We start from the raw sequence: 16,352 nt of genomic DNA, 5'->3' as shown, positions 1-16,352 counted from the left end.
GCCCAGCCCAGCCCCTGGCTTGTTTACTTTTCATTCCATCCAGGAAGAGCACACACCAAATGCTGCAGCTTCCTGAGCCTGACGAAGGGTTTTTGAACCTGAAAGCTTGCTTAATAACTATTCTCCAACCATTTGTGTTGGTCTAATAAAAGATATCAAGTTCACCCAAGGAACCTTGTTTGCCTATGCCATTCTGACATGGATTTGTTAATAATTACCCCTTGCTTGCAGCTATTCAGCCTATTGTCTATCCATGTTATAGTAGTTTTGCATAATCTACATTTCTTCAGTTGTTTATGAGAAGGTCATTCAAGACCTTATCAAAAATCTTCCTGAAGTCCAGATACACTATATCCACAGCATTCCCTTCACTCACTCAACTAGTTAGCTTGTCAGAGAAGGAGATGATATTTGTTTGACATAAATTGTTCTTTGTAAATCCATGCTAGGTTGCTTGTGATCAGCTTTTTCTCCTCCAGATGCTTGCAAATGGCCTTCCTTAGGATGCGTTTCAATAACATCCTGGGTATTGAGGGTAAGACTAACCAGTCTGGGTCCTCCTTTTTGCCTTTAAAGAGGGGTGCTATGTTGGCTCTTTCGTAGTCCTGAGGCATCTCACCTGTCTCTGATGACTTCATGAAAATGATTGCTGAGGGATCTGAGATTTCCTCTGCCAGTTCCTTCTTTACCCTGAAGTACCTTGCGTCCAAGTTTTCCCAGACTTGTCCTCTTTTTGGGTGCTCCCATCTTCATCTGGGTGGTTGGGTTTTTTTTGTTTTGTTTTTTTGAAATATCAGGAAATGTCCTGGATTTTGCTCTGCTTCTGCTTTCCTGGCACTTCCCGGCTTGCCCCAGCAAGGAGCTGCCTGGGGCTGGAAGGAATGGGACAGGGTGATTGGATTTAGGGACATCACGTACTCTGTGCATGGCCCTGGCAGCTGCAGTAAGGTAAGTCTTTGGGCGCAGAATTGGACAGCCAGGACTGGAGACTTTGGGGATGAGGGTATGTATGCGCCAGCTGGGGCTGGGACTGCAACAGGGCAGGGAGCTGGGGGATGCATCTTCCCCTCCAGTGGGGGAAACAGGTTGGGGGATTCTTTGGGAGCAGCAGGGAGTTGCTTGTGCAACAGGGCTGGGGGAGACTGGGATCTGTGGGTCAAGAATGAGGGGCACCAGGGGAATGGGGGACTGAGTCGGGACTGTGGGGCACCAGGGGAATGGGGGACTGAGGGGCACAGGCAGGGCCAGGGGATGTGGGTCAGGAGTGAGGGGTATCAGCAGGGATGGCGGTGGGGGCTGTGGGTTGGGGCTAGGTACAGAAGTTACACATAAACTGGTTTAAGTGATCAGAAACTGGTTTAAACCTGTAACATAATAGAAGTTCAGTGTGCACACACCAGTTTCAAAATGGGTGAGACTGGTTTAAGATAAACCTGGTTGAATGTAGTGTCAGACTTAAGTGATTTAGGTCAAACCGGGTTATGAAACTTCTGTCCCAGATCCCTTCCTGGTTCAAGTTAAATCACAGTCCCCCAGCATCTTGCAACCCTGTGCTGGGCTATGCTGTCTGCTCCAGAGAGCAGAACTGGCCCTGCCCCTCTGCTCCCTAGCCACAGCAGTGAAGGGTGGCTCACAGCACCCCCCACCTCCCCAGCCTCCAAACCCAGCAGGGGTTTGCCTGGGGGAAGTGGGTTAAACTTCCCTTCCCCTGAGTATGGGGCTGCTGTGCCCTGCCCTGCTTAGTGCTGGCTGCGACTGGACTACAGAGCCCAGAGGCACGTGGAAGCAGGAAGAGGAAGTTATAAGCAACCCTGCAGAGTCCTGCTGCGAGTACGGACTGCAAATCCCAGAGACCTCAGAGGCAGCAGGAAAAGGAAGCATACACAGCCTATGCTGGCCATACACCAGAGAGGTGTGCTTTAGCACCCCCAGCTTCTGGCTTGAGCCACTGCAGACATGTGTATTTCCTGACTCAAAAGTGAAAGTCTGTTCATTTGCTTATTGGTTCAGTCTTTGCAGATTAGGCTGATCTGCAAAGACTGAAATCAATACAGCCTCAGGCATTTTGATTGTCTGTACTTAACCTGCTAAGGAGGGGCACCAGCGGGTTTTGTGGGGTGGGGTACTGTGGGTTGGGAGTGGGGGGCAGGGCATGGGCATATCACTGCCCCCCACCCCCCATCATATACCCCATCCCCCAATAGAGGACCAGGTGTCCTATTTTTGAAACTTGAAATATACTAACCCTACCCTAGGGTGAAGTTCATCAGACTTTGATGATTTGACTTGATTCAGACCCATCAAAAGCTCTCTGACCATCTCTTGTTACCTCATCCCTCAGCATGCCTCTTTCTTTATCCAAATAATTCTTAAGTGTCTGGCTGCAGCTTAATTTTTTTGTGAACACTGAGATAACTACAACAGCTACTTCCTGCCTTCTTTGCATTTTCTCGTAAGAGTTCCCACTGGCTAGTTAACATTTGGACCCACAGCTTACTTGTCCTTTCTTTTCTGGCCACCATAACTTTTAGAACCTCTTCTTGTTGTCTTTAAGCTCATATCATAAATGTTAGTATTCTTTTATGACTGGTATAGAATAAGTTTCTCATTGATAGAATCATCTAATTTATTCTTTTTTCAGATTTTAAAGATTAAAAAAAAAAATCTTTTCTGTTCTCCCTTTTTGTTCTTGGTAGCATTCTTTTTCTTCCTAACCTGTTGGTATCAGAAGCTTTCCTGCCATCTTTTAATAGATTTGCCTTTTGCACTTAACTTTTATTAGCCTGCTCTACTGCAGAACTCTCTACCATGTCCATACTTTGTTTTGGAAAGGAAAGTCTAGCCTGATAAGGTCTAGTGAGGATTTTGTGCAGTTGTGAGTTCATAATTTTTTCAGTGCTAGAAGATTTTTTTTTTTTTAAATATGTTTGGAACTCTGAGATGTGGTTTTAACCACCTTCTGCTGTTATGTAGATCTGATCAGCCTTCTGGCACCTTGTAGTAAAATGCTGTTTTCTGGAGTTTATTGAAGCATGTGGCTTTCGTAAAGAAATCAAGATTTTTTTTCCTCAAACAGAATGAGATTAGTCACTTCTGGATTTTAACTTCCTATACTAGAATAAGCTTATTTACATAGTCTTTGTTGTGCATTTACAATTCTCTTTATCAGAAGGGAGTAGAAATTGTAAGGAGTTAAGTCACCTTTTTGAGAAGAATGACTTTCTGAACTATGCAAAAGTATTTCAGTGTTAAGACTTGAACATGGGTCAGTAATGGCCAGTTGTTTTAAAACAAGGGAAACAGCGCAACCTGAATATTTTAATGTTTTAATCAATTATAAAAATGTAGCAGGGTGCAGTGCCTAGGGGTGGCAGTGTTGCCCCCAGGTCCTTAACTGTGTCAGTCTTGCTCTACAAACACCCTCATTCTTGCCCACCATGTCTCATTGGTATGATGAATATAGGGAGGCTGTACTTGAGCTTTAAGTTTGGACACAGTCTGGCTAGATCCTAATAACCCTGTTGTCTCTAGACCCCTTGACATCCTGCTTCACTGTAGATGGTTCCCAAGTCTCTCAGCCTTATCAGCCATATGCATGGCTCCAACCACCCCTCTACCACACCCCAAGCCTCACAGATGAGGCCTAGGCAGGACAATGCCAGTATCATTATAATTCAGCCCCTTGTCAGCACTGGGCTCTCCACAGCCCAGTCTCTACACCCCTCAATGAGGCCTCCTCCTTCCCCAAATAGCCTCACCCAAACCACCGGTGTTACCAGACAGCACACAAACAACAGCCAACCACCCTGAGTCCCTGGACTGTAACATAACACAGAATTCACATCATGCTTTGCCCCTTTAAAAGAGTAAAACTCCCTCTCTGAGGCTCAATGCCTAGTAGGCAAGGTTACCTTATGGGCTCATGGTGTCCCTGTTGTTCTAAGGGCAGCAGATCTGCCAGCTACCACATCTCTGGGCCCTTGCTTCCTGGAGGCTCCTTCCCTTTCAGTTGCTGGTAGGGAACCAACTGCATGGTCTGAGCCCTGGGGTTTATATGGGCCTAGGGCCCTGCCTCCTCCGGCCAGCTGACCAGGTACAGGTGCGGCCAATTCCTTCATTAACCAGTTGTCATGGCAACCTGCACCTGGTTTCTTATCTGGCTCTGTGCTCTCTCTCCGGGCAATCTCTGCTCTAAGAGGAGCAGGCACCTTAGTGTCCTGTGACATTAAGCATTAAAATTATATAAACACTTATTATGAAGTAGACTAATAGGATTTAATAATGATATAATAATGAACAGTTGTATATAAATTGTAATTTCCATATATAATGATCTGTTTAAGTACTTGGGTTTTTTTAGATTTTTAGAATTTGACAGTAGTTTTACCTAGTAGATTGGATTTTCATCTTTTATTTTTCTCTACAGTATGTCATCAAAAAGCTAAACCTTAAAAATGCCTCCAAGCGAGACAGGAAAGCAGCAGAACAAGAGGCCCAGCTCTTGTCTCTCTTGAGGCACCCCAACATAGTCACCTACCGGGAGTCCTGGGAAGGGGAAGATGGTTTATTATATATTGTTATGGGCTTCTGTGAAGGAGGAGACCTCTATCATAAACTTAAAGAACAGAAGGGCAAACTTTTACCAGAGACTCGGGTGGTAGAGTGGTTTGTCCAGATTGCCATGGCACTGCAGGTAATTAAACCTTTTAATTTTAAAATACTGGTCTTTCTACAAAACCTTCAAAATTTCAATTTTATTTATATAATTTCAAGTTGTGGTTTTACCAGTGTTGGCATCTAGATACAACAGGCTATTAGAAATGTTGACCAATTATAGTTATTGTCAAATTCATGAAGCATTGCTCCAGCCCTAATGTCTATGAAATTTATGAAAAATAGCTGCTTTAGCCCAGAGGTGGTCAATCTGTAGCATGCATGCATGCTGTAGGTGGCATTGGAAGCTGCTCTGTGTCATGAAAGGAGGTACAGGAGCACTCTGAGGAGCACAGCAGGGGGAGGATGCTGCTGAGAGAGGAAGTGTGTGTGATTGGAGGGTGAGGGGGTGTCACAGACAAGTTAACCCTTTTCTGGCCCTGAAGTCACTACCAAATTCAGGGCTTTGGATCCTTACTTGCTATATAAAATTGTGGCAGCTGAGACATGGAAAGGGTTAACCTGGCTCTTGGTCCTGGTACATCTCCACATCATTGTCCTTCATCCAGTCTATTCCACGTGGCCATACACTTAAGACCCTTTGCCTCCATTCTGGGGCTCCGGGGCAAAATCTGTATCAGGTAGACATCTGGAGGGGCAGGGATCAGACGTAGGAAAAGGGTGGGGCTTAACTTGTGGCATACCTGCCACGGCTGCTTTTATCTGTATACTGTACTTGCATCTCTTTAGCATGACAATCTTTATACTATTGATAAACTACAGCTGGAGTCATGGCTCACTGATTTACTTTGTCACTGCCTTTGAAATGACATTGTGGAGTACAATTAATTGTTATAATTGTTATGATAGCCTATACTAACAAACAGAGTTCTAAATTAGTCATATAAGCAAGCCGTGGTCTAGTTAAAGAGTTCTAATTTCTAATATTTATAATCCTCTGTTTCCAAGGGCTTGCTGCTGAATTATAGAATCTCCTTCCATTTTGAAACTTAATTTAACGTAAACCAAAAATGTTGGTACTAAAAAGCTGTCTGCTTTCAGAAGCATTTATTGCTTCTATATTTAAATTTATTTTTAAAGTGAAATTTTCTGACCATTAACCCATTATTTCTCCTGAAAACTATTTTCATCTTATATTTTAATAACATGAAAGGAATTAAATCATACAAATATTAGTATAATAAAGGTTTAACTTAAATGTGAAATATAAGAAATTGGAGTGAAAAGCATTAATGTAACCAAAATGCCCTGTTATACAGAAATCTGTACTAGGACCTGATTTTGCTTATTGTAAGCCTAATTCCATAGATTTTACTTGGGGGGTGAAGGGGGGAATTTCTACCAACCTTACATCATCAAAAAGGAATGTAGATTGAGGTAGGACTGCAGGATTGGATTTAAATGAATTGTAGTGGAAAGTGAATAACAGGTTGAGCTTTCATTTTGTATTTCTTGTTCCTGTTGGGTTACTTATTAACCTCAAATGGGCAGATCATATTAAAGCAAAAATAAATAATATGTATAGGCTTATATTATCTGTACTAACTCACTAATCGGGGCTGTAATTTGTGTCTTGTTTAGTAATAAATAGTTTGTTGTATTTGTATGCTTTTGTCTGCCTTGCATGGTTTTATTTCAGTGGAAAAGAACAAATTGATTGTTGGTTAACTTGCAACTTGGCTGTAAATCTTTTATTTTTCAGTATTTACATGAAAAACACATTCTACACAGAGATCTCAAAACGCAAAATGTTTTCCTGACACGAACAAATATAATCAAAGTGGGAGATCTGGGAATAGCCAGAGTGTTAGAAAATCAGTATGATATGGCCAATACTCTTATTGGCACACCTTACTATATGAGTCCTGAACTGTTATCTAGCAAACCTTACAACTACAAGGTAGAGTATGTTATCGGTAGCATGTTAGTTGACTTCATGTAACCTTTCAAAACTAACTAGGACAAAATAGATGAGTTATTGTGTTTACCTATTTGTCAGAATTGTATGATGTCTTGTGTTTTAGGAAGAGGTGGTTTTAAGGAGAAAGCTGATGTATTTTGCTGCTGCTGGGGTTTTTTTTAGTATTATCTACAGGAAAAATAATACTTCTAAAAAAATAAGATAATGTAAGAAAAACTATTCTGCAGTGCATGACTTGCTGTTATGGTTAGGATTTATCAATAGCCTGGCAAGTAAAAAGGAAAAAAAACATTCTTAAGTGTGTATTAGGTTACTGCAGTATACAACAAACTTAAATTTTGTTGTTGGTTACATTCTTATCACTACAATTGCTAAAATATATGTAATAGATATTACAGTTTTTAAAAAAACTGGAGTTAAGTATTTACAATTACTGGGACAAATAAGTAAAGAATGGTCAGTGGTCTGGTATTCTTATTGTTTTTAAAGTCCTTCTTTTAAGTGTGAAATAAATTACTGGCTAGCAAAAAAAAGAATTGCCCTTGTAGAGTAATTCAGTTTCAGCTGCAGAACCAAGTATACCATAAACACAAGGCTCTATTGTAAGCCTGAGCTAATAAAAAGTCTTCAGTTAGTATACTGAAATAAAGAAAGATCCAGCTTTCTCCAAGCTGCAGGTGATCACCAGCCTAGAATATATGTACATGTAGAAACTCAGATTCTGAATCATAATTTGTGTGGATAGACTGTATTGTTACAAAGCTACTTTGAAGTTTATAGAGCTCCACCTGGGCAGAATGACATGTGCAGGGTTGAGAATTACAGCATGATCATAACTTTGCTTAATTTCAGTCCATTTTATTCAATGATAGTTGTGTTTGTTTTCACTGAGATTTAATTGTATGGAAAGCTTGAGAGAGAATTGCAGAAAATCTGAAAATTAATAGAAATCAAATTTCAGGGATGGGTCTGTGGGGAAATCCCCTCCCCCTCACTCTGACCCTCCCTTGGGTCAGCCTAGGTGACCCCTCTCCCTTCCTGCTCCTCTTGGATCAGGCTAGTCAATCAGGTGACCTGGCCAGATAAAATTCCTTGTGGGGGTGAGAGGGGTTTTCTCTTCCTTCCGGTGGGCACCTGGAAACTACAAGTACATACCCCAAGCAGTGGCCTAGTGATTTCTGTAAATAGAAACCTGGAAACCTGCCAGGAGTTGGGAGTTATGTATAGGCAAGTTGTGTCTTAAAAGGGTCGCTGTATCCAGTCTCTGTAAAGACTCAAGTTGCTTTTGTTTGCTCAAAGTGTATTCTGACTTCTACGTCCAACTCCCCCTGCCCCCCACCCCCCGCTCAATAAAGGTATCGGGTTATATCCTACATCTTTGGGCACTGAGAAAAGGAGAGGCCTTCCACCCCCTGCCTACCCAGCAAAATTTGTCTTTTTATTTTCCTTCAGTTCTTCCTGATGCTATCTTGGATGCTTCTTTGAGCCCAAAGCATCCCAGAAATATTACTGTGGGCAAAGCACCCCCTAGGTTCGCGGGGTCTGTGTGCCCCAGGCTGCACAAAGCCTAGCCAGAGATCAGTGGTGGCAACGTTACCCCTAGACTTGCAGGGGTTCTCCAGGAAGCGAGACAACCAGCTAGGCTCCCCAAGGGAGACCTTTGAAGCGAGGTTTTGGGCCTGGCATAGTGATGTGGGTGTCTCTGCGTAGTAGCACCCCCTATTGTGCGACCACATGGTCAGGATATATCTCTTAAATGATTGGCAGCTCAGAATCATACCAACTTGCTTTTAGACTTTGTAGAAAATTTCTCCTTAGCTTTTAGAGAAAAAGTAGCATATGTTCAGGATGAACCAGTTGAGCCAAGCAAAGTTATGGGATTTGGGGCCAAAAGCTGTCATAATGGATTTTGCTGCATTCTTAATTATGGCGACTATCATCTCAGCATGATGCCAGCCTATGCTCATGAAGAGGATATTAAAGTAAACTTTCCATATTCCGTATAATATTCTTACACTTATTTTTCTGGTTTTCCTTTTGCAGTCTGATGTTTGGGCTTTAGGATGTTGTGTTTATGAAATGGCCACACTGAAACATGCCTTCAATGCTAAAGACATGAACTCTCTCGTTTATCAAATTATTGAAGGAAAGGTAAAATTTGATCTTAAGCTGTTTGGTGAAAATATTTTGGAAAAAATACTACGATTACATTCTTAACTGTAGAACTATAGATTCAAAACTTGTAGTCCATTGTTATATCTGGAATTTGAGAGAATTAATTTTAGTCAAAAATGAATTTTACCTCCTTTTTGAAACATGAGGTGTAAACAAAAACGAAATGTTGTCATGTTCATTCTAATGTCGTATGTAGTACACTTATCTACTGATGAAGTGGTAGATACAGAAAACATATTTTAGTTTGAAGGTATCAGAGTTTCTTTATTTTCACCTTTGTAGGAAATGGGTCATTTCAATTCCTACAGACTGGAGGAAGTTAGAGGTGGGGAGGCAAGGGGTGGGGGGCAGGTGGCAGGCAGGGAGGGCAAGAGGCAGGGATTTGGCCCTCAACCCCACTGCTGCTTTCTCTGCCACAGCAATGAGAAGATCAATTTAAGATGACCCTCAACAATATATAATTGTCCATGTATATAATCTGATTATTTGGGAGGTTATCTTAACTTTGAAGCAATCTTGGATTTGGGTAAATATGGTAAATCGTGATCTTCAACTATGACAAATTATGTGTTTGGGGGTGGGGAGGGGGAAATGAAGGCCCCTGTGATAAAATTCTAGTTAGCAAATCTTAGAAAGCATAGTTGAACAGCTTTGAATATCTTTCTTGAAATGTGATGAATATATATTAACATAGAACTTTCTTCTTCATATGTATATGCAATATTAATGTTTTGTTCATAGCTTCTAAGAAAAATTTAGGAGGAATCTTGTGCAAAATCTTTAGGTGTTCTGGGTTCCATTAAGGAACATACTTAAGCTATCTATAAGCATGCAAGCAGTGTCATTGATCTTGGTAGGACTACTCCCTGTACTTAGAACCTAGCCAAATCAGTTCCATAGTGATTAAATGGTGCAATACTTGCTCCTTTAGATAAATCTATTCAATGTTTTTGTTTGCTGAATGTTGGTGGCATGATCTGAATGTCTGAAGCATTCATCAGATTTCATATTGAGAGGATAGCAGTCCATTTATTACTATAATATCACAGTTATCCTTTAATTTTTTTTTATAGTTGCCACCAATGCCAAAGGATTATAGCCCACAACTAGTAGAGCTGATACGAACTATGCTTAGGAAGAAGCCTGAGGAAAGACCCAGCGTGAAGAACATACTAAGGCAGCCTTATATCAAACACCAAATCTCTTTGTTTTTGGAAGCCACAAAAGTGTAAGATGTTTTCTAATTGTTCATAAAGGAAAATACAATCGATGTTTCTTCTATTACACAACAAAAAGCCATATTATTTGTTAAAACAAACACAGCCATTGTTTGTCTTAAAGTAATGATGTGATGATTCTTTGGTTCCTGTCAATCAGTAACTTTAGAAGGTTAAAATTTGTGAAGAAGATAATATCAGAACTAGGAGTCTGAGTCTGCAGTGACTTGCCCAAGATTAATCTCTTTGATCCTCAATTTTCCCCATCAGTAAAATGGTCATAAAACTCACTTAACTGGGAGATTGCCACGGTTAAATTTATTAAGCCCTGCCATCCTCAAAAGATAAGGAAAAAGATTTTACTTGAGGATGTAAAGAATTCAAAAGTGATAAATGTCCTGCAGACTGTTCCTTGATTAACAGTTTTATGAAAATGAACAGAAAATGAAAGGTCAACTTTTGATTGTTGAAAACTGAAGAATGCCACTGTAACTGTGTAACTGATAAAGTAACACTAGCAAATTGCCCGTCATGAATGAGGGGGAAGCGGGGCAGGCGGGGACAGAGTGCCACCACCGAGTGCCCTGCGGTGCCGACACTCTGCCTCCGGCCCCGTGTGCCTCCCCCATCCCCTGCTGCTCCACCCCGTGCCTCCGCCAGCTGCCACATACAGTGGGGAAGGGAGCTTGCACAGCCGCTGACACCTGGTGGCACACAATGTGCCCCCGCTCCCTGCCTCCTCTCCCCCTCTCCTCTCTCTCTCCCAACCACCGCCTCCCCCTCTCTGCCAGCTGTTGGCAGCAGCGGCAGCAGCAGCGGGGAGGGAGGTGCAGCAGGGGGAGCTGCCACTGGAACCCCCCTCCCCCTCCCTGCCAGCTGTTGTTGGGGAGAGGCAGCACGACGGCTCCCTCACTCGCTCACCCCCTCTGTCCATAATGCACCGGGCCTTCACAGCCAATCGGTGCGCACCCCTTTGGTGGTGCATGCACACTTGGCCCCGAGCATTATGGATGGGCAGATTGACAGGCAGACTAAGGCTTTTATTGTATTAGAATAGAAGCTGTGATGTAGAAGACCTGGATTGGAGAATAGTCATGAGAGGTCAGCACTGGAAAAGTTGAAATCTCTTGTGACTATGAAGTGCAAAAATCTAGAACTCTTGGTTCAGAGATGATACCTTTTTTTAGAACAACTGAGAAATTGCAAAAAAAAATCTTTTTCTGCAAGCTTTCAGGCTCATGCCCTTCATCAGGCTCAGGGAAGGTAAAAGATGGTAAAATGTCCCCATATGTAGGAAATAAACTTCATTTTTGCACAGAGGAAGCAGAAGCTGGATATCTGTTCCTCTGGGTCCATCGGAGTGTCTTTGTAGCCTGCTCTTTGTTATGCAGATCAAGCAGGATTCCTTGCCTGTTGGTGTCAGATGGCAGGCAGGGAGGTACAGAAATTTTTCTTGTTCAGTAGTGAAATTTATAATCCAAAATTGGCTAAAATTCAGCATCTTCCATGTTTCAGGGGTGTATTTGGTAGCCGTGTTGGTCTGAGACAAAAAGAAATGCAAAAATCTAGAACTCTTGGTTCAGAGATACCTTTTATTAGACCAACTGAGAAATTGCAAAAATGTTATCTTTTTCTGCATGGCTACCAAATACATCCTTGTAACAGTGATGCACTTGGGTTGTGAGGTAGAGAGAAGACAGCTGTATGAGCACTACCCTTCTACTGAATCTAAGATCTGTTTCTGAAGGGCTTGTTTGCTCATCTTTTTCACTTGGAGGAAGAGCATCATGGGTAGAATGAGAGAATAGCTTTCAGACTGGAACATATAAAATCTTGCACAGGCTGATGCCAGGCAGTGAAAGAAAGTGGAAAAGCTTTAATTGGGAAGGAAGATTCTGAACATAAAGAAACGTTCCCCCAAACATTGCATTTGCCCAGTTCAAGTACCTGTGCCTTTAAAAAGAAAAGAATCCCCCACTACTTTTCCCCTGTTGAATCTTTTAGAATGAACAAATAAGGTCAGAGAATAAGGAGATCATGAACTTGAAAGTAATAGCAAAAAATGAAATGGTTCACTGAAATTTGAAAAAATCATAAATCATCTGATTAATGAATTATCTGTACAAATTCCAATTTGCATAGCAAACCTGTGATCAAGATCATCTGTAAAGTGAGATAAAGAGGACAACCAATAAATACCAATAAAAGAACAGATAATCAAATATAAATGAAGATATAACGGTGCTAAGCTCATTTAATCATCATTTGAAATTGCCAAAGACAAATTCCTTTTCACTTTTTTGTACCTGACTGTTGGACAAAATAGTTAAATGTAACATTTTCTCTTCATCATACTTGAATTAGCTACTTGATTAGTCCCCAATATGAGCCAACAGGGCAATAAAGTTTATGGCCAAATATTGCACCTAGAGAGAAAAGCCATAAATTATTATGAAATCAGAATGGTAGCATTTAAATTAATGGTGTATATTTGAAAATAACAATACTAGACACAAAACTGGAAAATAATGCTAGTGAAATTTTAAATTTTTATAATAAAATATTATACATTTATGATATCTTTATAATTTGGGTTTTGAAACTGGATGCACCTATTTAATGAGGGAATCTAAACACAATCTTTTTTTTGCCATTTTCTTTAAAGAAAAGCAGCCAAAACTCATAGGAAGATGGCTGATCCTAAACCCAAAAGTCCTGCTGTGGTTTTGTTGAAGATGGAATATAGTAAGGATAATAGTGTACCACAAAGACATTCCTCTGAGCAAGCCAGGAAATACAAAGCTGTAAGTTACTATTTTTGTAATTGATTCCGCTTAGTTTTTTTTAAGAGCATATTTTTAAATATTCAGTTCCATGATATAAAATATTTTATGAAAAACACTTTGGCTGTGTCCAGACAAGTGAACATGTGCCATATTTGCAGTGTGGACTCTAAATTTGATACCAGGAAATCCCAGCATCAAGAAAATACATGCTGAAAAAAAAGGAGCTGAGGGCATGCTCCTGGAGCTTGTCCTTAACTAACCAGAGGCTGGGTCCTCCAGAAAGATGTTCTGGCACTTGGCCAGAGCATCTCTATGTGTTCCCCCTTCCCTAGCTGCTCCAGCACACTGCCTCAGCCTGCTGGGGCAAATAGGAGTGGGGCAAGGCTGCAGCGGTCAATCAGACCCAGGCCCTGTCCCATGCAAGTAAGAATGTGGGTGTGGGGGGACTGTTTGGGGGGGGAGATGACTGCTTAGGAGGGGTGGGTCCCCCCTGCTCAGCGCACGGCCGCCCCCCCCAGCAGGAGCCATCGGGGTGCTCAGGGCCCACTACTGGCAGAGCCCTCCAGTGGTGCAGTGCAGCCCTGGCCACCTGGAACCTGGCATCGCCTGGCCACATGGCATAGGCCTAGTGTGGGCTGGCCAGGGGGCATGAGCCGTTGGGTATGACTGGGCTGCCCTTGATGTCACCTGGGGTCCTGGCACCACGTGCAAGAGCCATGCATCAGGCTGGTCTAGGTCCTGCTTCCATGGAGCTGGCCTGACCTGATGGGTTATGGGACACTTGGAGAAAAGACCTGGTCCTGCCTGGCACACGGCTCTTGCATACGGTGCCAGGACCCCAGGTGACAGCAAGAGCAGCCTGGTCCTCCCTGAAAGTGTAGGCTCCCCAGCTGGCCCACACTGGGCCAGGCCTGCACCATATGGCATAGGCAGTGCCAGGTCCCAGGCAGCTAGGGCCATACTTCTCCGCGAGGGGGCCTTTCCCAGTAGTGAGCCCTGAGCACTCCGACGGCTGCTGACCCACTCCCCTGAGCAGTCCTCCCCACCCCCATAAGCCCCATACCCCCCACAAACCCTATACTCACCCATACTCACTACACCCTATACTCACTACACCTACCTCCCATACTCCTTCCCTCTTCCCCCCCCGTGCCCCCCTGCACAAATCTCACACCCTGCAAGCCCAGTCGGCCAAACAGGATGGGACAGGATTTGCTAGCAGGAACTGTGGCTGCAGGGACAACTGCAACACTGCAGTCTTGCCCGGTCTCACTACTGGTGTGGGCACATGTGGCCCCAGCCTAGGGGGGGCTCCTGGTCCTGAGAATCCTGTCTCCCCGAGATCATCGGGTGGGGGGGCTCCACTACCGGACCTGCCTTTGGGTCAGCCTCAACCTCGGCCTCGGTGCATGTGATCTCAGGGGGTAGGCCCTGGCCAGCAGAGTGAGGGACTCCCTTCATGGGTGTCTCAGCCGCCAGCGGGAGGGCTCAGGATTGAGAGTGGTCGGGGGTAAAAAGGTAAGAAAGGTTTATTGACCTAACAAACACACAACTACGCATAATATAACAAGACAACAATGATAGACAATAACAATTCGCTTTGGCAACTTATCGAGGGGTACCAGGAAGGACCCTGATATTCAGTCCTCGGTCTCCTCGAGATCTATGGGCCTACTGAATCTAGGTCAGCAGCTAATTTCTAAATTAGCAGCTTCTCTTACAATGCTGAATCTTCCTTCTGATGATTTCCGGATGTGCTAGCCAATTTATAACTTCTGAGCTAAGCTGTGGACTCACAGCTACTCACTATGAACTTTCCTTATGACTGACCAATAGCAGTACAAGCCTTTGCATTTTTCTGATAAGGTGAATTTTAACTGTGCTACTACATACAAGGCCTCACTACTTTCAAGGCCTCACTAATCTTTTACTTTAACTAAACTCTTAGCGGCAACATGCAGCTCCATACATAAACAAACAATTAAAAACACCTGGTCTAATCCTCACAGAGCGTTCAGCAAGCACCTTAGACACAAGGTTCAGCTGTCACACATGGGCTCATGCTTGGGACTGTTTAGCAGCCCCGAAACATCCTCCACTGGGATTACCCATTTTATCTTTCCTGGGGATGGGGTGTTGGGTGCAGCTAGGGAGGCCCCCGGAAGCTGGGTTGCTCTTTCCCCCATGTGGTAGTCTTGGGAGGGAGGTGGGCCTCCAATTCAGAAGGCTCCAGCTATGTTTGGGCCTCCCTATTGGCTTTGTGCCTGTAGGGGGGACCTGCACCCACTCAGTCATGGGGTGGTCCTTGGGTGGACAGGCTCTGGTAGGAGAAAGTGAGGGTTAGGGAGCCAGTTACAGCAGGGGCATGGCTAGGGGCGGGTGTGGCCTGCTCCCTCTCTCCGCTTGGCTGCTGCCTTCTCTTTGGGACTCCGCCAAACTTGGTTAGGGTGCAAGGTCCCCGTAGCTCACAGGGGGGCTGGAGTGCCGGGGGCCTGAGGGGAGAGGGGTGCCAGTGGCAGGGGCACCCCTCTTGCAGTGGGACCTGCCAATGTCTTCCCTGCCTGGCCCATGGGGCACTCATGACACAAGTGCCCCGGGGCACGGCACCAGAAGCACCATAGGTCTCCCAACGTATAGAAGACCCTCACCAGGGCCCCCTTAAAAGGAATCACAAGGCACCATTTGGCCTCCAGTTGCACTCCTGCTGCCAGCTGAATTATGACCTGGCAGCGGAATGAGCGCATGTGGCAGAGGCCAGGGTCTTGACACCTCAGCGAGAGAGCCACCACCTGAGAGAGAGAACCCTCCCCAGGGTTTACAGTTGGCGGAGCAGGGCCCAATTAGGGATATAGGGTGGAATGGAGCTGAGTACCACCCGGCTCCCCAGCTCTTCAAGGAGCTTGATGGGGACATACTTGCCCTCCACCACAAGCCCCCTCTCCACTGTCTTTTGTGTGGTGGCCTCCAAAGCAAGGAAAAAACCCTCTTGCCATGAGAGCAGGAGGCTGCCACGATCTTGAGGGGCCTCCACCATCCAAGCTAGGGCCTGTACCCAGATCTCATAGCGCAGGTTCTCCTACTCAGGTAGTTGGAACTTCACCCTGTGCCTATGGGCGAGTGCCAGAAAGGGGGCCCTGCCACCCAAGCTGGGTCAGCAGTGGAGGGTCCAGGCCCCATGGCTGCGGGTCACCCTGCAGTCGCCTGTGCATAATTGTGGTCCCCCTGCTTTGGGGATTGCATTGGTGGGGCCAGGGCTAGGGACAGGGCCACGCTGAGTGGGTATGCTGGCTGGTGTAGCGCACCTGGTCCTCTCAGGCACCAGTGGTCTAGGCTTGGGTGCGGGGCCCTTGCCATTCCCATCCATAGCTGTGGAGGAGCCCTTCCCACTGCCCTTGCCCTGGGTCCCTGATGGTGGCGGGAGGCTTGGAAACCTCTTCAAAGGGTCTGCCCAGGGGAGACCCCCTGGCCCTGCTGGCTCCCTGCTAGAGTCCTGCTTGCCCCTGCAGCGGGGGTCGCAGGCTTGCCTGCCTCCAGAGGGGGTTGGTTGGACTCTGCCCCCAGGGTGAGGGTTGTAGGGAA

General features: G+C 44.6%; 2 protein-coding genes across 19 annotated transcripts in view; one reads left to right on the top strand and one right to left on the bottom strand.

Moving 5' to 3' along the window:
- The window catches only part of LOC102387098 (inter-alpha-trypsin inhibitor heavy chain H3), a 141,205-nt gene extending 136,791 nt beyond the window's left edge, over window positions 1-4,414 (bottom strand). The window contains exon 1 of the mRNA XM_025206770.1: window positions 3,912-4,414. The gene's annotated coding sequence lies outside the window, so the exon portion shown is untranslated. The remainder of the gene's footprint in view (window positions 1-3,911) is intronic.
- The window catches only part of NEK4 (NIMA related kinase 4), a 56,510-nt gene that overhangs the window by 5,725 nt on the left and 34,433 nt on the right, over window positions 1-16,352 (top strand). For 13 of the 18 annotated variants that reach the window (XR_003094567.1, XR_003094566.1, XR_003094569.1 and 10 more), the window contains exons 2-6: window positions 4,427-4,693; window positions 6,377-6,574; window positions 8,639-8,746; window positions 9,844-9,998; window positions 12,653-12,791. Coding sequence is in view for 14 of the 18 variants with exons in the window: in XM_025206774.1 (XP_025062559.1) it covers window positions 4,427-4,693; window positions 6,377-6,574; window positions 8,639-8,746; window positions 9,844-9,998; window positions 12,653-12,791 (867 nt within the window). In the remaining 4 variants the exon portion in view is untranslated. The remainder of the gene's footprint in view (window positions 1-4,426; window positions 4,694-6,376; window positions 6,575-8,638; window positions 8,747-9,843; window positions 9,999-12,652; window positions 12,792-16,352) is intronic. The other 5 variants (XM_025206780.1, XM_025206778.1, XM_025206776.1 and 2 more) reach the window with 5 other exon arrangements.

This window comes from Alligator sinensis, unplaced genomic scaffold, assembly GCF_000455745.1.
Source record: "Alligator sinensis unplaced genomic scaffold, ASM45574v1 scaffold78_1, whole genome shotgun sequence".
NCBI classification, from domain to species: domain Eukaryota; kingdom Metazoa; phylum Chordata; order Crocodylia; family Alligatoridae; genus Alligator; species Alligator sinensis.
The sequence above is the reverse complement of the archived record's forward strand: the minus strand, read 5'-3'. Positions and strand labels throughout refer to the sequence as shown.